Raw genomic sequence first — 22,851 nt, forward strand, 5'->3', positions numbered from 1 at the left:
TAAGTTGATATTTGATATTTATATATATATATACAGTGCAATTCTTTTACCTATTAGAGTTACTCTATCCAGTTGCATATAAATTAAAAATATAATAAATATAATATAATATAATATAAAGCAATTATATACACAGTGTCGATTCTTATGTACAGAATATCTATTTTTCGTTCTTAACGCAGTTTTGGCCACTAGATGTCAGTAACGCTCTTCTGATTGGCCGCAGCTGAACTCCCAGAATCCTTCGCGAGGCGCGGAATCCGAATGTTTACATGATGGAGCATTTCTATTTATAATATACTGGCCTGGTTCTCACTTGTGTGTAGAAGTGAGCAGACAGAAGGAGTCTGATAGACTGAGTGAGGATGAGTGCTCCTGATCTGAGCCCTGCTTCCAGCACATCTGCAGACTCCAGAGAGAAGCTCCAGGATCTGCTGAATGCAGTGAGAGACATCCATGACACTGCTCTGCAAGGTACAAGAGCTTTCTCTTCCTCTGCACAAGTAAAAACTGCAAATTCTGTATCTGTTAAAATGATATTTGCTATCTGACAGTTGCATTATTTTACTAGTGCAGTAGAGTACTAGTAAATATATCTCATATTTAAAAATGAGATATCGTCAGATATTTGTAATATATGCACGTAGCTCTTTATGTGAGTATATATATATATATATATATATATATATGTGTGTGTGTGTGTGTGTGTGTGTGTGTGTGTGTGTGTGTGCGCGCGCGCGCATGTTTATGTGGTTTATGAGGACACAAATTTGTATAATGACATGGGTATGACAGAGGTATTACAATATGAAGGTGGTTTATGAGGACACTGCCTATGTCCCCGTAATTCAAAAGGCTTAAAAAACATACTAAATGGTGTTTTTTTTGAAAATCTAAAAATGCACAAAGTCTCCTGTGAGGGCTAAGTTTAGGTGTAGGGTTGGTGTAGGGCAATAGCACACACAGTTTGTTCAGTATAAAAACCATTACGCCTATGGAGAGTCCCCATTAACCACAAAAACCAACGTGTGTGTGTGTGTATATTATTTATATGATGATTTTACTGGTTTAATTAAATTAATAATCAAAGAGGATATCTAAAAAGGTTTTTGCTTTTGCACTGACATCAGCTTTTCTCATTTTCAGAATTACAGGCAAAAATAGCCAAATTGAAGAAAGAGCGCTGTCTGTAAGTTTAAAGCTTACTGTATAAGAATATATCATTAAAACATTCCATGAAGATTTTTTATAAATCAGTTTGACTTTTAAATAGACTGACAATTGGTTTGTGATTACTGATGATCATTATTTTGATTAAAGTATTCTGTAATGTCAGATATGATCTCTAACTGTAATAATTCTGCTTTCCTCTCAGAGATGCTCAGAGACTGGGTGAATTTCACAGCAAGAACCAGCAGTTACGAGAACAACAGAAGATCCTGCAGGAGAAGATCAGACAGTTAAAGGACAGGTGCTCTGAAAAGCACATTTTTACCTTTTTAGCAACACATTGTTTTTATTTTTTTCTAATTTTATCCTAAGTTGCCGTTTGTCTCTGTGTTTAGGGTGCGTTCTGGACCATGTGACCGTTGCGCTGTGACGGAGAAGCAGATTAAAAAGACCAACGCTGAGTTTGAAGATACTAATCATAAAAATCTGTCTGTCGTCTCTGAACTTGGTGAGCATTTTTGTTTTATTAGTATTATGTATTGTTTTGTGTGTCATCTGTGAGGGAATATCTACACCTTACTATCAACCCATCTGCTGTAATGTGTGTTGGTGAGTTTAGAGGCAGAGAGGAAGACTCTGAAAGATGAAAACAGGAAACTGAGTCTTGAGCTGGAGCGACTTAGAAAGTCAGGGTGAGTCTCAAAGTCAAACGACAAAATGCCTCCACATGTCTGTGGAGATGTGTAATGATCAAGTGCATCACATGAGCATCTGTTTTAAGTGGATGTCTCTGTATGTGTGTCTAGTTCTCCGCAGAATGTGTCTGAGGCCGAGGAGGGGATGATCCCAGACTCTCCTCACCGTCCGCTGTCCTTACCTGTTACCAGCAAGATGAAACGACGGAAAGAGCAGAACCACATCCGCTACGCTGAGACACCACTATCACTCTCATACCCTGGTAAGACGCTCATGAGAAATTTAACAGAATGAAGGCCAGATGCCTTTTTCTCTCAATAATTTCCAAAATTCCTTTTAAAGGGAATTTTAGTCTTTAAGTATTGAGAGTTTTAATTATTATGTATATATAGAAATTGTTATTCACTAATTTAGCTATTTGAAATAATATATGTATATATGTGTATATATATATATATATATATATATATATATATATATATATATATATATATATATATATATATATATATATATATATATATATTAATTTAATACAAAAATGACATAATTTGTTTTATTTTTAATAATTAGCAGAACCCAGGCGAGAAGAGCTGTCTGTGCCCCTCAGCAGTAATGGCAGAGGTGTATTAGTAGCTGAGACATGTGAAATGGATGTCACTTGTATTGCAGGTATTATGAGCTGATTTTCATCTAGAATTTATTTTATTAATACATACATATTATGTCTAAATAGTAAGATAACAGTCAATGTGAGTTTAAAGGTATTTTTCTTAAAACAAATGTAAATATGCATGTTAAAAAATGTAAAAACTTAATTCAAATTGATGTTTTCTTTAAAAGCCGTTTGTTTTAGATGATGTTCTTTGTAAGGATAACATGAATGTGTTTATTATTTTAGAGCCTCAAACAAAGAAACATTTCAGGACTGTGGTTCCTGAGACCTGCCGTATGGACGTCTGTCCGGAACAGGTTCGGCCTTATCTTCATCAATAGTTTGACACAATCTCAGTCATGTGTTATATCCCAAAATGCCATTTTAGATTTCATTTCAGCTGTGCATTTTGATGACCATGCTTCGTTATATACAGAAAACCTCTATTTATCCACACGGGCAGTGTTTGGAAGTGTGTGTTCACATGTCAAATGTGTTTTCCCTCCAGTTTGATGATAAAGATGATGATGTTCTTCACACTTCTCCACACACTGAACGAAACCAACAACCTGAGTCACACGACTGCACAAACATGTAAAGAGACGCTCTTAAATCCAAACAGACTTCCTTCTGAGCTCTTAATAATGACTGTATCTGGAGCAAATACTTTATAATAGTAGCTATTTTTTCCAGAGTCACTGCAGTCCAGAATGACGAATCGCCGTCCGTTTTACGCTGCCATCCGTTGGGTTCTCGAGAGCAGCAGCCGCCTGCAGACGACATTCCCCACACACCTTCAAACACCAGCACATGTGTGCCAGCTAAAGGGAAGAGAAAACATACGGATGGCAGGAAAAGAGAGATTTCTGATTCCAGCCTGGATGATCCTGATGAAACCAAAATCAAGGGGATGATGTTTGCTTCCACTCCAACTAACAATCGTATACAGAACAAGAATCAGGTTAGACACAGTCAGGTTATCACCTGATTTACCCATTTTAAAACAGTTAAAACACACTTGAGTTGGTTTGAATTGTTATATTTGTAGGATTCAAAGAAGAGGAAATGTTTGGACCAGCACACGCCTCGCAAAACTTCTCTTCAGAACCAAAACATGCCTTTTCCATACAGTAATACAGATCTATTCTGAATAGTTTCCATTAATAGTTCTTGACTAGTCCATGAATGGACTACTCATGTTTTTTATCTTTATTTGTCACAGATCAGAGCTGGAGTGTTGATCCAGGAGCTGATCTGGATCAGTATGATACGGAGAGCTCTCCTCACCCAGAGGTACATATTTTTGCTACCATATAAGAAGTTTTTTTTTTTTTTAATTCAGCAAGGAAGCATTAAATTGATCAAAAGCTACAGCAAATACATTTATAATGTTACAAAAGAATTGAAAATTAATGCTTTTTTTTATTCATCAAAGAAGTCTGGAAAAAAAAACGTATCACGGTTTCCACAAAAAGCCTGTGTGCATATATGCATTTAGTAATTATATATGCACACTAGCATGTATGATTTCTAAAGGGTCATGAGACACTGAAGACTGAAGTAGTAATGCTGAAAATTCAGCTTTAATCACAAAACTAAATTACATATTACAATATATTTAAATAGAAAATAGGTATTTTTGTTCATTGTAATTATGTTTCAGAATATTACTGTTTTTACTGTATTTTTGATCATAAGAGACTTCTTTCAAAACCTAAAAAAAAATCTTACTGACCCCAGACTGGTCATTTGGTTATTTTAGATGTATGTCACCAAAACAAAAAGTCAAAATATAAAAATATGACATTTTCCCCCAAATTGCATTAGGCCAGAGCAGACATAGAAACGATGGACACTGACTGTACGTTTGTGAGTCACAGTCTCCTGCTGAGAAGCCAGAAGAGGACGGGACAATCCCAAACCACTGGTATTACATGAATGAACAACTGATTTGATTTGTTTCTTCAGATTAATGTCTGAACATCTACATGTGATTGATCTACAGGAATTGGGCAAAAGGCAAACGACAGCCTTGCTGACATCTTCGATAAGACAGGATATGGAGAATATGAGTCGTGTCCACAGGAAGAGACTTTTGATCCTGAACGAGACAAGACATTCAAGGAGGAGAGAGAGGAAGATGATTATGAGGAAGAACAAGTGGTAGCAGGTAATGTTTTGTTTTCTGTTTCATCATTTCCGATGATTTAAAAAAAAAATTTGCTCTTCAAATGACAAAGAAAGTTTTCCAGTAGCGTTGCTGTATTTTGTTGTTCATCTTTTAAACCTTTTTAACTTCAATGTTGCGAATGTTCAGATGAATTCCGCCGGCCTGCAGACCCCAAACGAGTGGCGTCTGACAATAATAGATCTAGCAGGTGAGTAATTAATGATGCTTTTATTGGTAATAAATGTAATTGTTGTGCCACTTTGGAAAGATTTATATTGTGAAAATCACTAGACAGATACATTTGAGTTTGAAATAATGCTATGAGATACTATATATATATATATTTATGTTTAAATGATTTTTGTATTTTGCATTTTTACTAAGTTTTAGCAAGTTTTGGTCATTTTGATGTGTGTTTTTTGGTATTTTTATTAGTTATTATTTTGTAAATATGTTTATTGTTTTTAATTATTTTTTATTAATTAGTTATTTCAGGTTTTATTTTTAGGACTTCAAGTTAAACTGAATGAAAATGAGAAATGTTGCTTTGGCAACTATCTGAAATATTTCTTTATTTCATTTAATGTTTATTTTATTTCAAATGAACACATTTGGGTTTAGTTTTACTAAAGTTTTACCTTGGTTTGAACATTTTTGGGGGTTTTTTCCCATGCAAAGAACTTCAGATTGCAAAGCTAAGGAAGCCTGTTTCCACCACTGAATAAAAAAAAAAAAAAGTGAGATATAAACTGTGAATTGTGAGATATAAACTCACAATTCTGACTTTTTTCTCAGAATTACATGATATAAAGTCCAGTTTTGAGACTGAAAAGAGACTATGTTCTCAGAAATGCGAGTTTATTTCTCAGAATTATGACTTTTTTACTTGCAATTGCGAGTTTATATCACGCAATTCTGAGAAAAAAGTCAGAATTGTGAGATGAAAAGTCGTAATTAGCTTTTTAATTTTTTTTATTCAGTGGCAGAAACGGGCTTCCATACAAAGCTTTAAATGCATATGGTGCAAAAAAATAAATAAATACAGGCCCGGTTTAACAGACAGAGTTTAGACTAAGCCAGGATTAGGCCAAAGTTCAATCAGGACATTTAAGTCATTTTTATAAACATGCTTAGAAAAAAACATTACCGGTGTGCATCTTGAGACAAAACAAAGGCACTGATATATTTGAAGATCCATCAGTGCAAGCTTATTTCACTTGAAACAGCTCAGATTTACATTTTAGTCTAGGATTAGGCTTAAGCCTCGTCTGTGAAACTGGGGGACAGTGTCTTAAAGTCAACAAAACAAATGAATAAAAATTCTTCAAATAATACAATTATTAGCAAAAGAAAATGATTCATGAAGCATATTTTGAAAGGCATTTGAACGTGTTTTACTTTCTGTTCCAGGAATAAGTCTTTTGCTTGTGTGGAAGTTGTGCGTAAGAAAGACGAGAGGAAAAAACTGAAAGGCCACTCTTGTAAAGAGTGTGAAACTGTGAGTAAACACTATAGACCAAATATATCTCCTTCTAAATAATGATAGCATTTGATCATTTACAATGTTGTACTTAAGAGCATTCTGTTGTTTCAGTACTATGCAGACCTTCCAGAAGAAGAAAGACAGAAAAAACTGTCTTCCTGTTCACGTCATCGCTACCGATACATCCCACCTTCCACTCCAGAGAACTTCTGGGAAGTGGGTTTCCCGTCAACACAGACCTGTGTGGAAAGAGGTGAAATCTTGCACTATTAAGAACTATATACCGCTACATTACATTTGTACAAATGCATTGTTTCCCAGCACATACAGTGACTATGAGACCTTTAATCTATAGACTTCCTGTGAAAGGAAGAATGACGTGTTTATTTTATCAATTTATCTTGGTCACTGAAGCATTTAGACAACATTTTTTGCTCTCAACAGGCTACATCAAAGAGGACGACCAGCCAGACGTGCGGATACGCAGGAGACGGCCGTACCTCGCCATGTTCTCACCGAAAGCCACGTCACAAAAACATCAGCACTGAGTGCATCCATTATGTTCAGATATGATTTAAAAACCACACTGGAACTAAATGGGTGAATATGAAATTCTGTCTGCTCATGTCCCGAATTATAGCTGCTTATTTTATTTACTTTTATATGTACTTGTGTCATTTCTGAGTAATTCAATGTCCTCAGATTTTATTAAATGACCTCGAGTAATAAACAAACCTCGTTTTGTACACTTGATTTTGACCGTAATTAGTAAAAAATGCTTTTATCCTATAATAAAATGTTTTTTTTTTTAAGTGCATTTGTTTTCAGTACATCCAAGGCTATGATTGTGCTAAGTTTAAGCAGCAAAATTATTTAGCAAACAGGGTGGAGAAAATATTTTGTTGACAAAAATATATAATTGTAAGTTGTTGTTTTTTTATTCACCCTATAACATATTCTGAATAGTGCATATTTTTAGACCTTTATAGTTCATGGTAACATATATATTATTTTGTAATTTTAATAACATTTTTTGTTTAATTTCAACTCTTGTTCTCTTGAAAGTACTTTTATCTTATTTGGTGTTCCTGGTCAAAAATGACTGGCGTTGTAAAAAATTGCAAATTATGTAATATTATCACCAAATGTTGGATTTAATCTTTAAATAAACTTTTCTTTCTATTATTTTGTTTCTTTTTGAAGTTTATTCATTTTATTGATCAGAGCTTATGCAGTTTTTGAGTAAACATTGCCAAATTTGTCCATAAATAATAGGCTATTTTCACTCGAAAATATATGTAATATTTGGTAAAAATCATGGTGAAAACAGAGCATGGTGATAATTTTATCAGCATTTTTTGTACAAGGTGGGGGGAAATATTTCCAAAAAAGTTCATAAACTATAAAAATTTTGTGGGAAGTTGTTATACTCTGTGTGAAAAAAGTCGGTAAGTTTTACTGCAATGACACTATTATTTTCGGAATAAAAAAACTCCTCTCCTGGTCAAATTTACAGTAACACAACATGAGGGTTAAACTAAATTTCTGGTACTGTGTGCCCAATGAACAGTGCTGGGGAAAGTTACTTTTAAAAGTAATGCATTACAATATTGTATCGAATCGTCAACTATTCGGGGTCACCCCTAGTGTGTATATTTCTTTATTGATTGATTTATTTACTTATTTATTCATTCATTCATTTCTGAGATTTTTTTCTCGAATGCCAATTAAAAGTAGTTCATAAATTAAAAAAAATATATATACATATATATACACAGAATTCCCTTCATTCATTCATTTTGTTGTTTTAATTAAGCTGCATTTGCATGCCAATTTGAGATGAAAATAATTGACTTTTTTCTGGAAAAAAAATTACTTGATATATTTTTCTATAGCTTTTAATTTTTTTTTTAAATCCAGAAATCCCTTCTTTTTTTTTGCATGCAGGATTAAAAGAGAAAAACATTGATTATGACCCAAATCTTCTGGATGATCCTCAGTGGCCATGTGGGAAACACAAACGAGTGCTTGTCTTTCCATCTGATATGGTGAGAGCAAAATCAGTCGACGCACATGAAGCTTGTCATATTTGTTCATGATGTAGTAACATTTTATGACAGTTTCACACCTGTTTAATAAATATACTAATGCTGCTAATGGGGGAAAATTATTCAAAAAGTTCATGAAAACTTGCCTAAAAACATTATTTTGTATCTCATGGATGAAGTGCAGCATTTGAAAATAAAATTATTTATTTAATTTAAAATAAGCATTTTCTTCCTAGAGATGTGTATTGATTTCTTCAGACAACGGTCATTGAATATGCAAAGCCGTCCGACCTGAAGAAAGACATGAATGAAACATTCAGTGAAAAGTTTCCACGTTCAACTGACCCTCAGCAAAATCAGAAAGTAAAGACTTCCGGTTACCCAACTTAAAAATACTAATATCGTGAAGCATTCTAGCTGTATGTATTATTCTCTTTTACTGTGACGTTCTCAGTCTGAAAAGAGAGATCCGTAAATTAGCCCAGGAGGATTGTGGGCATGAAGAACCGACGATTGCAATGGCTTATGTCTATTTTGAAAAGCTTGCCCTGCACGGTAAACTGGACAAGCAGAATCGTAAACATTGTGCCGGTGCATGCATCCTCCTCGCTGCCAAAATAAGCAATGACCTCAAGAGGCCAGAGTTCAAACACCTCATGTACGTAAAGCTCAGTGATATCCATATCTGCTCTCTGATTTCTAATTCAATAAATGATTCATTCATTTCTCACTGGATGTCCATTAGAGACTGGAGGAGCGACTGCGGCTGAATCGCAGGGATCTTTTATCACTGGAGTTTCCTGTGTTGGTGGCACTCGAGTTTAAACTGCATCTGCCACAGCGCGAGATCTTACCGCACTACAGACGCCTCTGTCAGACCACCTGAAACCAGACTAGACCATATCCTCAAAACCCACAGCAGAATTCCTGGTGTTCAGTATTTAGATGCACTGTTTGTTTTCTAAGCTACTCACCATGTAAATAAAGATATGTAATATTGCTTCTGTGTTCTATGATTTCATTTTTTTTTTTAAATAAGAGAAGAAAAAAAACACAGATGGTCAATGAAATTATTTTATTTAGTATCGCAAAAACTGATTTAAAATACTAAGAAAAGTTATTTTATAATACATGGGTCAATTTCATAATAAAAGCTTTAGAAATACAATATCATAAAATGTGGCTTCAAAATACAGTAAATGTCAATCAAACTGAATAAAATCACAGTATTTTTTGCAGCTCTCAATTTTGGGAGTTATTTCTAAATCTAAATACCCTTAAAAAATATTATAACCGTCAATCGACCTGCAATAATTGTGAATAACGTTAACATGGACAACAAACACATTGCACTAATAACACTAATATGTTTATGGTGACTTGACATTAAGTAAAAATATTTTTGAAAACCAGAGAGTTAGAGGGGCTCATGTACCAATGTTTATCTTATTGATTCTCATACAGAGTCCTGATGTAAGGTGTGACAGTATTCAGGATATGATCCAGGACTCTCAAAAGTAAACACTGCAGGACAATGATGTGCAAAGTTCGAACACTAACAGCAATTACAAATGTTGCTGTGAAAAAAGTGTGTAATAAGTGCAAAACAGAAAATCTAAATCAAGTGATTACAATAAATTGGCCATATTAAAATGCAGGACTAAAAGAGTTATGGTAAATGGTAAACGCCTGCTTTTTTCCTGCTGTTTCTAGTTTAACATGTAACCATTGAAGCACATTTCCACCACAGAATAAAAAAAATTAAATAGGTAACTGACTTTTTAATCCCACAATTCAGACTTTTTGTCTTGCAAATGTGAGATATAAATTCTGACCGACTCAGCAGTTTTATTCATTTTTTTTTTATCTTGTGGCGGAAACAAGCTTCCATAAGTAACTCAAACTGGAAAGAAGCACACAAAAAAAACATTAAAAGGAGTTGCAAAAATTGGGTGTTGCAAAGTGAAAATAATCTCATTGAGGCAATTGGCTTTGGTCAATTTATAAAACTCCTGTAAAGAGCAGGAGTGGAAAACCCTTTGGAAAATCTTCAAAGGCACTGGCCATATTCTTCAACAAACTTATTTAAATTTGTCTGAATACACAAACAAGGCCTCTCCGGCATAGTTCAGGATGATGCTAATGAGAGAAACAAAAACAATATAACATCTCTTTCATTATTTCACTTCATACTGTACATAAGTAACTCGATATCTTAACGTAGAACTGTTAGGAACTCACCAGCACAGAGTCACAGGGCTGAGCACAGTGTTGAATGTGGAGAGGAAAAAAGAAAGACCTGACGCCAGTATCTGAATGCATGGAGAAAAAGAAATCCGTTGCACCATTTATTATAGCAAGTGCTGCATGTGATGTGAAACTGGGCCTCATGCTCCAACAGTCCTGCCTGGACATACTCAATAAAGGATCATTTTCAGAGGTCTGTCTCACCTTGGCCAGGAAGAACAAGATGCCACAGTGCTCCTGAGACAGACTGCCCTTCAGTTTCACAGTTGCCAACATCAAACAAAAGCTGAATATAGCACTATGAAATGAAAATGATTTCAAATGATTTGCAAACAATTAATTTCATTCAACAAAATTACAATGCATCGCTCATTTGGGACTTTTTGCAATTGAAATCCTCATTGTAAACATTCCAAAAAATCATGCTAACTTTGATGCATTAGTACTTTTGAATGTCTGTCTCACCTGCCCAAGCAGCCAGTGTGGAACCTGTATGAGGTCAGGAGAGGGAAATCTAAGGCACCGGACAGATCCCCTGAAACACAGCATACATGAATCACGACAGAAAATTATAGAGCTGCAAACAAAAATAATACAATAGTATAAAATGCATTTTATTACCTGTTGAGTATGCAAGAGAGGCAAGTAACAATGCACTAAAAAAGTAGTATAAAATTAAATGGGGTTGAAAAAGTACAATATATACTGTTTATATGCATTAAAATTGATATGGGTCCAAATCTGAGGTTTAATTTTCATATTTATTCATTTACCTGGTCACGTAATTGATGAACTGCTCTTCAAGATCACTGTAACATCACACATTAAAAAATAACAATATACAACCATTCTAAAAGTTTAGGTTCAGTAAGTTTCTAAGGATGCATTAAATTGATCAAAAGTGACATTAAAGACCTTTATAATATGAAGTATAAAAATAACACAATTTCCACAATACTCAACTTTAATAATAATTATAAGAAATATTTCTTGAGCAGCAAATAAGCATATTACGTAGAATTATTTCTGAAGGATCGTGTGAAATTCAGCTTTGCGTCACAAAAATAAATGACATTTTACAATATATTCAAATAGAAAACAGTTATTTTAAATTGTAATAATATTTCACAATATTACTGACTTTTGTATTTTTGATTAAAAAAAGAGACTTCTTTAAAAAACCATATAAAATATTACCGACCCCAAACTTTTGAACGATAATGTAAATAAAATATGAAACTACCTCAGATGGTTTGTCTTTGTGTTCTTCTGGAATACTTTATATGCACCTAAATTAGAAAAGAGACAAGATTAAAAACACACACAGGTAAAAAACACACTTTCATGTGAACAAATTTTAAAGTATGTCTCTGTAGTGTAAGATTGTTACTCCTCGAGTCCACAACAAATAAATCCAGACTCACCAACACAGAACAGATGAATGGACGCCCATGTGTAGCCACTGGGACCAAACTGAGAGATGAGACATTTAGATCCGGAGAGAGGATATATGAAATGGAGGTTTTTAATGTTACAGGAAACAGAGATATTGATAACGGTATGAACTTACCCGTGGATTGTATAGCATAAGGCTGGTGGCAGATCCCAGCAACATACACACACTAAAAAGAATATCATTTCATTAAAAGCATCTATAGATTTGTCCTTCCTTCTTTGTTTTTTATTACAATATTTCATTAAGAATATAGTAAAAATATATATAAAAAAATGTAATTGATGCATTTACTAGAGAAGCTAAATTACTTAAGATATTAAGTATTTTTTTCTGAAAAATGTATCAAAATTAAATGACTTTATTCCTAAAATATCTGCCAAAGGGGTAAGAAAAATGATCTTATTCCTCACCCTATTGCTTTTTTCTTGCTTTAAACAATGTTATTTAATTTGTTATGTTAACTTATCTTGTGTCATTTTGCTTCTCAAGTATACTCAAGTATATATATATTTTTTAAGAATGTCTAGATATTTCTATTAGAAAACAAGATTTTGTTTTGTTTTCCAGTAATATGTTTATGCTATTAAAATACTGAGGAGGAAAATCATTTTGCAGTGAAGGTATGAGCATAAACAAGCTCTTTTCAAGTCATTTCAAGGACTATCTGGTTGAAAGAAACGTACCTTAATAATTTCATCCATGGTGGCTTCTAATGAATTCAAATATGAAGAAAATTAGAATAACAACATGACAGGCACTGAGACATGTTTATGATATCTGAAATAGTATGAGGACATTATGGAAGTGAGCTCTTTGATTTCTAATCCTTCTAAATACCTTTTATAAGAAAAAAGAAACATGCAAAAACTTGTTTTTAGTTCATTCCCACAGAACAGCAACTGAAATCAGACTCACCTCTCTGTGAGTTACTGTTCTGATGAGAAAAGCAAAGACTTCTGAGACATTTTGTAACACGAAGAAAAAAGGAATGGGCTAAAGCAAAGACAAGACAAGCATATTTCAACATAAGTGAACACAAATGTTGCAGGTTCAGCCCAACCATAGAGAAAACACTGAAGTCCATATTTAATTTTTTTTTTTTTTTGCACTTACCAAAAGTGACAGTGCTTTGGACCCCGCATAAATGTTTCCAATAAATAAGAAGCACCCAGGAAGCTGGGAAAATGCTGCAGATCTAAAAAAAAAAACAGATATTAGAGTACAGATATTAATAAACAGATAGCAATAGTACATAATAAACTGTATAATCCACAAATAATAATCCATATTTGATATAAATGCATATTTATTTACTTGGAGAAGGCATTTATTTCAACCCAACCCAGTTTCCATGTAACCAGCAGCAATAGAGCTCCAGTGGACGTCTGCCATCTGAAGAAAGTTAATGATAAGGATAAATGTTGAAATGTCATGTAAACGAGGAACTGAATTTTAAATTCATGAATACTTACCCCTGAAAAATGGTTGGAAATGTAAACTTTAAGGTAGACAGGACATGCTGGAAAGCAAAAAGCAGTATGTATTCTGGTATCTGGCAGCATTACTAGAATTTAACACTCTAGAAACCACAAAAGGCATTTTAGAAAATGCATCATTGTACATGCAATACAAAAACAACAGGACAAACACACACTGATGCTGTCAAAAGTGCATTAGTCAGTTTACCTTATTGGTGAAATAAGATGCTGTGAAAAAGATGCAGAAAACTAGAGCAAGAATCACTCGAGCAACATTCATTGGATTGGATGCATCAGTAACTTTGGTTGCACAGCTTCTCTAATACTCTGCTTTAATATTCTGATATCTGATCTGTACTTCCTATGTTCTCTAGGCCACGCCCACTCTGACACGCAGCACATTTTTAACCAATAAAAGCCTCTAAATGTGCTGCGTGTCATAAATAAAAGCCTCTGAAATCAGCTCTAAATGTAAAATGCGAACAATAACACCAAAAACCTATAATTAACCAGATTTTTTGGAACAATATAAAAACCGATTTTTTAAAATAAATAAATAAAAGTAAGATATTTTTTTTAACACAAATGCCTTTTATTCTTTTTGCTTTATTTTTTACAAAACACTAAACAAAACTTATTCACAACAACGATAGAAATAGAATAGAAATATATTAAATAAAATAATATACATTTAATTAATATGCAAAAGTATCAAATAAATTCATATATTGCTTGTATGTTTTAATTATTACCCTTTAAAAGATAAATTCGATTCTTAATTATTCAAGTGTATTTTTAAAGCGATCAGTTTCTTCCATGAAAGGATTTTTTTTATTATTAATGGTTCTGAATACAAAAAGGATAAAGAAAATAATAACAATCTCAAAAGACTATTTTGTTATTATAATTAAAAAAGAAACCTCATTTTACACATTAGTTATATAGCTGTGATGGTCATAAAAGAAGGCTTTGGCTGTTTTTGGAAATCCCAGTCACCATAAAATAAATCACTAAGACGTTTATTTGTTTTTCGTTTGACTTTTATTTTGAAAATCGGAGTTATGACGTCATAGGGGTTGTCTCACCAAACATTGTAGGCTTTATTATCTCACATCTATTTTTATCTGACACATTGTCGGTAACGAATTAACTTGTCGTTTTAAACCACGTTTTAGCGGTTTTGGTCAAAAATAATCGTAAGTAAAGTTACATATTACATTAAAGTCGATATTACCGAACCTTACACGAGTTTTACTCTAGTAATCTACGCGATAAAGTGATACAAGCGTCTCGTTCTTAGTCTGTTTGAATCTAAACCTTCTGTCAACCAACATGGACCAACTTGAAGTAACTACAAAAGAACCCAAGGTGAGAACAGTTTGATTATTGTCGAATTATGTGGAGAAAAATCTGGCAAGTGGTGAAATATGAGCTGGTTTAGTACAAGGCCTGTGATCCATTATATAACAGAAGAGTGAGTAATGACTCTAAACCTGCCTGACATGTGATGATTGGAGTTAAACTGGTGAACTTTACCCAGTTACAACCTATCTGAATAGAATAGAATAGAATCATAAGGTTGTCTTATCTTGTGCAAAGTTTATGGGTGAGGTTAATTTAAGCAAGTGGATTTTGAAACTCTTGATCTGGACTTAAGTCATAATTTTGTAGGGTTATGTAGGCCAAATAAATATTGCATTAGTTAAAAACAGTGTTTTTATATGTATTAGAGTATTTCGAGTTAGCTTTTATTTTCATTAATATTTATTTTCCATTTAGTTTCCATTTGTTTTCCATTTTTTATATATTATATATACACATATACACACGTGTGTGTATATATGTGTGCATATATATATATATATATATATATAATTACACGCATATACACACACATATATGTAATCTAAATAATCATAATCATACTAAAATAGTTAAAAGTTTTATGTTTATATAAAATAGAGCAAACTTTGTTTATATAGTTATATATCATATGTTTCTATTAATGTAAAATATTAATAAAATATTTATTTTAAATCTTTTTATTTGACTGATTTAATGTGAGACCATGCATATTGATGAGGTTATTAAAGTGATAGTCCTCCCAAAAATGCTTCTTTCTTCTGCACAAGACAAGAGAGAATGTTTTGAAGAATATTGGTAAACAAACAGGTTTGATTCTCATTGACTTCCATTGTATTTTTTTTTTTTTTTTAAGTTTTTTTTAACAATATTCTTCAAAATATCTTCTCTTACGTTCAATAGAAGAAATAAAATCAAAGTTTGGAAAAGGGTTGCAAAGGGAACATTTCCGGGAAATTTACGTAAGATGCAAAAAAAAAAAAAAATTTTCTGTTTCCTAATGTTACTGGAAAATTTCCATCTCAACCCTAGTTTGGTATGACATGAGGGCGAGTAAATGATGACAGAATTTAAATTTTTGGCACATGTGACAGGACTTTTATTCTGCTTGTCAGCTGCTGATGTGAAAGTGAAAGTGATGTGACATACAGCCAAGTATGGTGACCCATACTAGGAATTCGTGCTCTGCATTTACCCATCCAAAGTGGACACACACACTGCAGTGAACACACACACACCCGGAGCAATGGGCGACTTCCCCTAAATGATGGTGTTATTTGTTGGAATGTGAGCCTTACCTCTGGCAATAGAGTATCAGTCGTTCATGTCTGTTTTGTGTTGTTTTTCCAGAGCCCATGGGGCGCTCCTGTCCTGGCCCCAGCTCCCTGCTCTCTGGCTGATGTTATGAGTGAGCAACTGGCCCGACAGCTGAACGAGGAGGGCAGCCCTTTCCCAGAAATCCCAGAGTGAGTCTCAAACACCTGCATATCAAATTATTAGCACTGTTACGAGTCTAATAGTGTATTACTTCTATATATAGAAACAATGGTAACACACAATATAGTCGCTTGGAATTTGCCTTTTAGTACTTATTTTACCTTTACATTTTTTTCCTCAACCACTGTGTTTAACTTTTTGACTACAAAATCATTCATCTGGCGTTTAGACTCAAATCAACAAAGCAGCAGTGGAGTCACAAAATTTTATTTGTTTAAAGCAAGTTTGTCATAATTTCTGATGGCGAAAAGATCTTTTGTATGCATTTACTTATATTATTTTCAGTACCGATCTGGACCTGACCTGCGCTTCTGAAGCAGACACGGCCAGCGACCTGATTCTGGCCCAGATGCTTCAGATGGAGTTCGATCGCGAGTTTGATACGCAGCTGCGCAGGGAGGAGAAGAAGTTTAATGGAGACAGCAAAGGTAAAACAAAAAAATTAAATTTAAAACTGTGTTTTCATCTATATATATATATATACAGTCCCCTCCATAAGTATTGGAACAGTAAAGACAAAATTGCTCTGTTGGCTGTGGAGTCAAGACATTTACAAATATGATTAAAAGATGAATATGAGACAAAACTACAGAATATCACATTTTATTATTAGCCGTTTCAACACGTACATGTTTTACCAAATAAAAAGAACAGCACTTTTAGAGTTCATCCCACTCATTCAAATTAATCATTTATTAATTCAAGAAACGTCTAAAAACTCATCTGTTCCATCTTTACTTGACCCTCTAACTCTAGAACTCTCTATTCTAATTTTATTTTATCTGTCTTTTTATTTAAAAAAAATAAAAATAATTATAATAATAATATTTAAGACTTGTAATAGCACCTGTTGGTTTTGATGGCTTCTTATGTCCCCTTTTGTAAGTCGCTTTGGATGAAAGCGTCTGCTAAATGACTAAATAAATAAATAATAAATTAAGCATTTCATTTGGCTCTATTATTAGAAACATTTTTTATAAATTATTAAAATGTTAGTTTTAAAATAATGTCAATTTAAAAGTTTGAAAGTACAATTTAAAAGTTAATTAAACCATTAAAATGAAAATAAAGCAGATTTTAATGGGACCATAAAAGTGTAATTTTTTTTATTTTTTTATTTTTGTCATTTAGCCATTCAAATGGAATCCAGAGAAATGAAATTGGGGGGAAAAAACAGAATCCAGAAAAATTCAAATGCATAATATAACATACATGCATAAATAAACAATCATACATAAACATTTATTTATGCATGCATGTAAAAAAAATAATAAATAAATAAAAAAAACCTTAACAGGTCATTTAATTTCCAGTCTCCATATCCTTTGAGAACTACCGCATGGTTCATCCGTATGAGGACAGTGACAGCTCTGAAGATGAGGTCGATTGGCAAGACACTCGCCATGACCCCTACAGAGCTGGTGAGCTTGTTTGTGCTACACAGAAAATCATATTTTTATGTGTCCTTAGCAGGTAGTAGTTTGTTACCTGACTGCATTTGATTTACTAACTCAGACAAACCAACAACGACCCCTAAAAAGGGATTTGTTGGGAAAGGCAAGAACATCACCACCAAACACGACGAGGACATCTGTGGACGGAAGAACACTGCACGCATGGACAATGTTAGGCTTGTTCACACATTATCCAAAATGACATCTTAAATTGTTCTTACACTTATAATCTTTTCAATCTCTGAATGTATCAATGCAGTTTGCTCCAGAGGTGCAGGTGGGAGACGGGATCGGCATGGACCTGAAGCTCTCCAACCACGTGTACAACGCTCTGAAACGCCACTGTCACACCGAGCAGCGCCGTAGCGCTCGACTTCATGATAAGAAGGAGCACTCTACTGCTGTGAGTCCTTTTTCGCTTTTAGGAGCCCAACCCATTCTTTATTCTTTTATTTAATTTTATTTTATACAATTTTAGGGGTTTTCAGACTTCTTAAACCGTAGAAGAAAGATAAAGTAAAGAGCCCACCCATATATTATATTATTTAATTTTATTGTTTAGCTTTAGTTTATTTTATTGTAGGGATTTTCAGACTAATCTAACTGCAGAAGAAATATAAAGAGCCCAACCCATGTTGTATTTTAATTTTAAAAAAAAAGAATTATTCTTGGGGTTTTTAGACTCAAAGTAATGTAATGCAAAGAGCCCAACTTAATTTTTATTTCATTTTTATTTTAGTTTATTTTAGTTTAATTTATTTTAGGGGTTTTCAGACTCCACAAACTGTAGAAGAAATATATTAATTAGCTATAATATACCCATAATTTATTTTAGTTTAGTTTATTTTAGTTTACATTTATTCTACAGTTTGTGGAGTCTGAAAACCCCTACAATAAATTAATGTAAAGAGCCCAACCCATTTTTTTTATTTATTATTTAATTTAATTTTAGATTTTTTTTATTTTAGCTTATTATTTTAGGGGGTTTGAGACTCAACAAACTGTCCCAATAAATGTAATGTGTCCACTTGTATGTGCTGACTGTTTATTTCATGTCCTCTTTTGCTCAGGAACAAGCTGTGGACCCCAGGACCAGACTGCTCATGTACAAAATGGTGAATGCTGGGATACTGGAGAACATCAATGGCTGCATCAGCACAGGAAAAGAGGCTGTGGTTTTCCATGCTAATGGAGCGAGGTGTGTGCTTTGCATCGTGTGTGCAACTCGCTAAAGTATTGCAATTAACGCAAGTGTGCATTTATTCAGCCATGTTTATCTCAATGTTTCTCGTGCAGCTTTGAAGAGAAGATTGTTCCAGAAGAGTGTGTCCTCAAAGTTTTCAAAACCACTCTGAATGAGTTTAAGAACCGGGACAAATATATCAAGGATGACTACCGCTTCAAAGACCGCTTCAGCAAGCTGAATCCTCGCAAAATTATCCGCCTGTGGGCTGAGAAGGAGATGCACAACCTCACCAGGTGACCTACAAATTAATTTAACCGTACAAGACAAATATTTGGCATTTAATATGACACATGTGACCGATTTAAATGCCTTGGGTAAATTAAGATGACACTACAACATAATATTGTTTCATCTTCTATTTCATGCCATTTCACACCACAAATGTGCTTGTAGGATAAAGAAAGCAGGGATCCCGTGTCCGGAGGTGGTGATTCTGAAGAAGCATATCCTTGTGATGTCATTCATTGGAAAGGACCACGTTCCTGCACCTAAACTGAAGGACGCTATTCTGAGTTCTGAGGATATGAAGAAAGCATACTACCAAGTGCTAAATGTGAGTGTACTGAAATACTACAACAGTCTTTGCTATTGATAAATGGATATTGGATAAAAAATAAGAAATTATATTTTGAGACATGATTGTGTCCATACGGGATTTTTGTTACTTTATTACAGTGCTTAATTGTCACGAAAATAAAATAATGATGTATAAGTCTTATTTCTGTTTTAGTTTGGGGTAAAATTGGACTTGGATATTTGCTCTTGATATTCACCTCTTGTTCTCTGTCTCACAGATGATGCAGCGTCTGTATCAAGACTGTAACCTGGTTCATGCTGATTTGAGTGAATACAACATGCTCTGGCATGATGGACAGGTTTGTTTTAAGCCAGTACAAACATTCTTGGTTGCACATCTTTTTAAATTCTACAGAAAAAGCAAGGCTAGTCATGTGTTCATAAACTACACCTCCATTTAAAACTTAAAACCTCTTATGCTCACCAAGCATTTATTTGATCAAACATGCAATAAAAACAGGAATATTGTGAAATATTATTACAATTCAAAACAACTGCTTTCTACTTGAATATGTTTTAAAATGTAATTTATTTCTGGGATGTAAAACTGAATTTCCAGCATCATTACTCCAGTCATTCCAATATGCTGATTTGCTGCTCAAGAAACATGATTATCGTAATTTTGTGGATACTGTGATGCATTTAATTTAAAAAATGTTTTGTAACATGATGCATGTATTTACTGTCCCTTTTAATGAGTTTAATGCATCCTTACTGAATCAAAGTACTATTATTATATTTTTTTTTTTTCAATCTTATTAACCCCATGACACTTAAAGCTCTTTTAATTTTTTCCCTCCTGAAGGTGTGGTTCATTGATGTGAGTCAGTCCATAGAGCCCACTCACCCTCACGGTCTGGAGTTCTTGTTCAGAGACTGCAGGAATGTGGCCACAGTAAGTGGTGTGATAAAGAGCTCTGTAATAGCTCTAAAGCGAGGTTCTGATCATTAATGAATGCTCTTTTCTTCTCTCCAGTTTTTCCAGAAAGCTGGTGTGGCTGAAGCTCTCAATGTGTTTGAGCTGTTCAACACCGTGTCTGGACTGCAGATCAGCTGCGATAATGAGGCTGATTTCTTAGCCCAGGTCTGGATGTCAAACATTTTTTAGAAAGATCCAACAAATATTTAAAACTTGGTTGTTAAAAATCAATTGTGTCTTACATTTTTTACAGATTGAAGCCCTGGAGAAAAGAAATGAAGATCATGTGCAGAAATCCAGCAAGAAAATCTTCATGGACACCAGTGAAGGCAGCCCACCCCAATTAAACACTGATGATGATGATGATTAACACAAGCACAATAGTCATTTAAAAAATAAAGGAGAGAAAATTCCTCCATTCACAAATAAGTTGTGGAACGGGACGAACGCCATGTCCATGTGACATCCTCGCGCCATCTGTTAACGCGTTTGGTCGCTGTTGAAAGTGACGTGGTCATTTGAGGCATCTAGCATAACCTGTCATTTTTTTTAACAGACAGTTTTGGAAGATGGTCAAAAACAGAAAAACAAATTCCCAAAATAAGGAAACGAGTAACTATAAAGACATGTTGGTGATGTAATGACAAAGATGTAATGTTTTAGAATTGTGTGTGGTGTTAAAAATGTCTCCTTCCACAATAAAAGCAAGCAGAGAATGAAGATCTCCTGAAGATCTTCTGAGGATCTCTGAATGCTCTGAATTTGTGTGTGGATTTGAGCTCTCATAATGAGCAGCACTCAGGACATCAATCTGGTCATCATAAAAATGACAGCCTGGGTTTTTACGCGAAATCATTTTACTTCTAAGATGACTGTTGTAGATTTGTGGTCTTTAAGATATTTAGTAAAATCAGGTAAAGATAAAATAAACCTCTTGAAAGGCATGCGTCGGTTTCTTTCTTGACCTCTTGTTCTTTAGCTGAGGACATATTGGCACTAAATACAGCTTGAAGAAATAGTTCACTCAAAATGAGAATTTGCTGATATTTTAGTCACCCTCAAGTCATCCAAGATGTAGATGAGTTTGTTTCTTCATCAGAACAGATTTAGAGGAATGGAGCATTTCATCACTTGCTCACCAATGGATCCTTTGCAGTGAATGGGTGCCGTCAGAATGAGAATCCAAACAGCTGATAAAAACAATAATCCACAAAATATTCATTTTTGGTGAACTTTTCTTTAAAGCAATGATATGTATTTTTGCTACTTTGAGTAGCTGTACACGTGCATTTGTTTCTGCCGTAAAGCAGCGCGGAAAAGAAACAAGCCATTTGTATTACTAGAAATCAGTTTATCATCACAATGATTTTGAAACTGATATTTCAAAGAACTTACAGCTGTTTTAAAAGCCTCACTTGTGAGAGTATGTCCAACTAGAAATACCTAGAAAAAAGCGAGAAAATTTTAATTCTCATAATATTTAGTAGCATATATATAACCTACTCTAGCTGTATTTGTACAGAATATTTTTACATATGAATTGCACAGAATACTTATTAGTGATCAGGTATGACACTCCTGCTGCAGAATGTAGTGAAATTTTATTTAACTGTTATATGAGTTATTTTGGCCAAGGTTTCATAGTTGCTTGACATTTTATTCATAAAAAGGTCACTCCAGAGGTCAGCTGCACTGTTAGTATAGTTAACTAAAACTAAAACCATACTTAAAAATACCCTTAAACTTAATTTATCTTAGCTAGTTAACAAAGCAAAATTTATTTTATCTTCACATGATGTACCAAAATAACTCGGACCAAAACTGAAATAAAAAATAAAGCCTATATAGACATAAACTAATAAAAAAAATAACAAAAACTGAGTTTAACTATAACAGTATCTCAATAATTCTAAAATAACACTGGTTAGTTAAAAACATCAAAAAAAATTTGTTTTTCATTATGAAATTATGGTTTACGGTTTTATGCTTATGAAAATTTCTATCATTAATAATCATTTCTATCATAATAAATTGTGATTTTGTTTGCTGTATCTCCTGATGGAGGATCTGGCATTCCCAGCGCTGCAATTGGAGAACATGTAAACAAAAACAGAGCAGAACGTCAAAAGAAAAGTTTTTTGCTGATTTGTCTGGAACTCTTCCTTCTGTCAACATGAAATGTAACATCCTTCACGTCAGAAGTTTTAAAAACAGTACATTGAAAATAGGCATTTAACCCTATTCTGCACTATACCCACCATAAAAACTGCAGCATAAAGTTTAACAAGCATATAAGCTGTTATGCCCCGAAGCCTATTTCCAAAATAAACCCCATTATTTAAGCGCTTGTAGGGATAAGTTGTTGTGTCCCATAATTCCAGCAAAGTGCAACTG

At 33.8% G+C, this 22,851-nt stretch overlaps 3 protein-coding genes and 1 pseudogene across 6 annotated transcripts; 3 read left to right on the top strand and 1 right to left on the bottom strand.

Moving 5' to 3' along the window:
* The first annotated feature begins 242 nt into the window (after positions 1-242).
* Positions 243-7,365, top strand: rbbp8 (retinoblastoma binding protein 8). Its single transcript, XM_079409118.1, has 18 exons — positions 243-474; positions 1,147-1,189; positions 1,376-1,471; positions 1,566-1,678; positions 1,790-1,862; positions 1,977-2,128; positions 2,440-2,538; positions 2,768-2,838; positions 3,030-3,115; positions 3,215-3,482; positions 3,570-3,651; positions 3,744-3,814; positions 4,349-4,448; positions 4,527-4,691; positions 4,839-4,899; positions 6,102-6,189; positions 6,286-6,427; positions 6,619-7,365. Exons 1-18 carry the CDS (start codon positions 366-368, stop codon positions 6,720-6,722), a joined length of 1,923 nt encoding a protein of 640 aa, XP_079265244.1. The 5' UTR covers positions 243-365; the 3' UTR covers positions 6,723-7,365.
* A 126-nt stretch (positions 7,366-7,491) lies between these two features.
* LOC306865320 (CDK5 and ABL1 enzyme substrate 1-like) lies at positions 7,492-9,108 on the top strand (annotated as a pseudogene). Its single transcript has 5 exons — positions 7,492-7,510; positions 8,122-8,222; positions 8,481-8,585; positions 8,677-8,884; positions 8,968-9,108. The product of its transcript is annotated as a CDK5 and ABL1 enzyme substrate 1-like (transcript).
* Positions 9,109-9,282: 174 nt separating this feature from the next.
* Positions 9,283-13,796, bottom strand: tmem241 (transmembrane protein 241). 2 transcript variants are annotated; one of them, XM_079409125.1, is made up of 15 exons: positions 13,612-13,796; positions 13,398-13,444; positions 13,240-13,317; positions 13,039-13,120; positions 12,841-12,918; positions 12,609-12,634; positions 12,040-12,091; positions 11,894-11,942; positions 11,713-11,758; positions 11,243-11,278; positions 11,091-11,125; positions 10,935-11,004; positions 10,674-10,767; positions 10,464-10,534; positions 9,283-10,361 (listed from the first exon to the last, which is right to left on the bottom strand). In XM_079409125.1, exons 1-15 carry the CDS (start codon positions 13,681-13,683, stop codon positions 10,304-10,306), a joined length of 894 nt encoding a protein of 297 aa, XP_079265251.1. In that variant the 5' UTR covers positions 13,684-13,796; the 3' UTR covers positions 9,283-10,303. The 2 variants fall into 2 exon arrangements, with proteins under 2 accessions (XP_079265251.1, XP_079265252.1); XM_079409126.1 differs by lacking the exon at positions 11,091-11,125 and having other exon boundaries at positions 13,612-13,791.
* A 676-nt stretch (positions 13,797-14,472) lies between these two features.
* On the top strand, positions 14,473-21,401 carry riok3 (RIO kinase 3 (yeast)). 2 transcript variants are annotated; one of them, XM_079409120.1, is made up of 13 exons: positions 14,473-14,771; positions 16,116-16,231; positions 16,548-16,690; positions 17,576-17,683; positions 17,778-17,887; positions 17,976-18,119; positions 18,787-18,914; positions 19,013-19,195; positions 19,356-19,515; positions 19,757-19,837; positions 20,344-20,433; positions 20,515-20,622; positions 20,711-21,401. In XM_079409120.1, the coding sequence occupies exons 1-13, from the start codon at positions 14,736-14,738 to the stop codon at positions 20,825-20,827; spliced, it is 1,524 nt and encodes a 507-aa protein (XP_079265246.1). In that variant the 5' UTR covers positions 14,473-14,735; the 3' UTR covers positions 20,828-21,401. The 2 variants fall into 2 exon arrangements, with proteins under 2 accessions (XP_079265246.1, XP_079265247.1); XM_079409121.1 differs by having other exon boundaries at positions 14,490-14,771; positions 15,881-16,231.
* The last annotated feature ends 1,450 nt before the right edge of the window (positions 21,402-22,851 follow it).

Source organism: Barbus barbus (genome assembly GCF_936440315.1).
Source record: "Barbus barbus genome assembly, chromosome: 46".
Lineage (NCBI taxonomy): Eukaryota > Metazoa > Chordata > Actinopteri > Cypriniformes > Cyprinidae > Barbus > Barbus barbus.

Excerpts from the sequence above, each read along its gene's own strand:
- tmem241 (XM_079409125.1), bottom strand. The coding sequence starts at position 13,683 with ATGAATGTTGCTCGAGTGATTCTTGCTCTAGTTTTCTGCATCTTTTTC. Across the intron at positions 13,445-13,611 it reads CATCTTATTTCACCAATAAG|CATGTCCTGTCTACCTTAAA; the intron begins GTAAACTGACTA and ends TTTGCTTTCCAG. Across the intron at positions 13,318-13,397 it reads TTTCCAACCATTTTTCAGGG|ATGGCAGACGTCCACTGGAG; the intron begins GTAAGTATTCAT and ends AACTTTCTTCAG.
- rbbp8 (XM_079409118.1), top strand. The coding sequence starts at position 366 with ATGAGTGCTCCTGATCTGAGCCCTGCTTCCAGCACATCTGCAGACTCC. Across the intron at positions 1,863-1,976 it reads GAGCGACTTAGAAAGTCAGG|TTCTCCGCAGAATGTGTCTG; the intron begins GTGAGTCTCAAA and ends ATGTGTGTCTAG. Across the intron at positions 2,129-2,439 it reads ACTATCACTCTCATACCCTG|CAGAACCCAGGCGAGAAGAG; the intron begins GTAAGACGCTCA and ends TTTAATAATTAG.
- riok3 (XM_079409120.1), top strand. The coding sequence starts at position 14,736 with ATGGACCAACTTGAAGTAACTACAAAAGAACCCAAG. Across the intron at positions 14,772-16,115 it reads TAACTACAAAAGAACCCAAG|AGCCCATGGGGCGCTCCTGT; the intron begins GTGAGAACAGTT and ends TTGTTTTTCCAG. Across the intron at positions 18,120-18,786 it reads AGAAGGAGCACTCTACTGCT|GAACAAGCTGTGGACCCCAG; the intron begins GTGAGTCCTTTT and ends TCTTTTGCTCAG.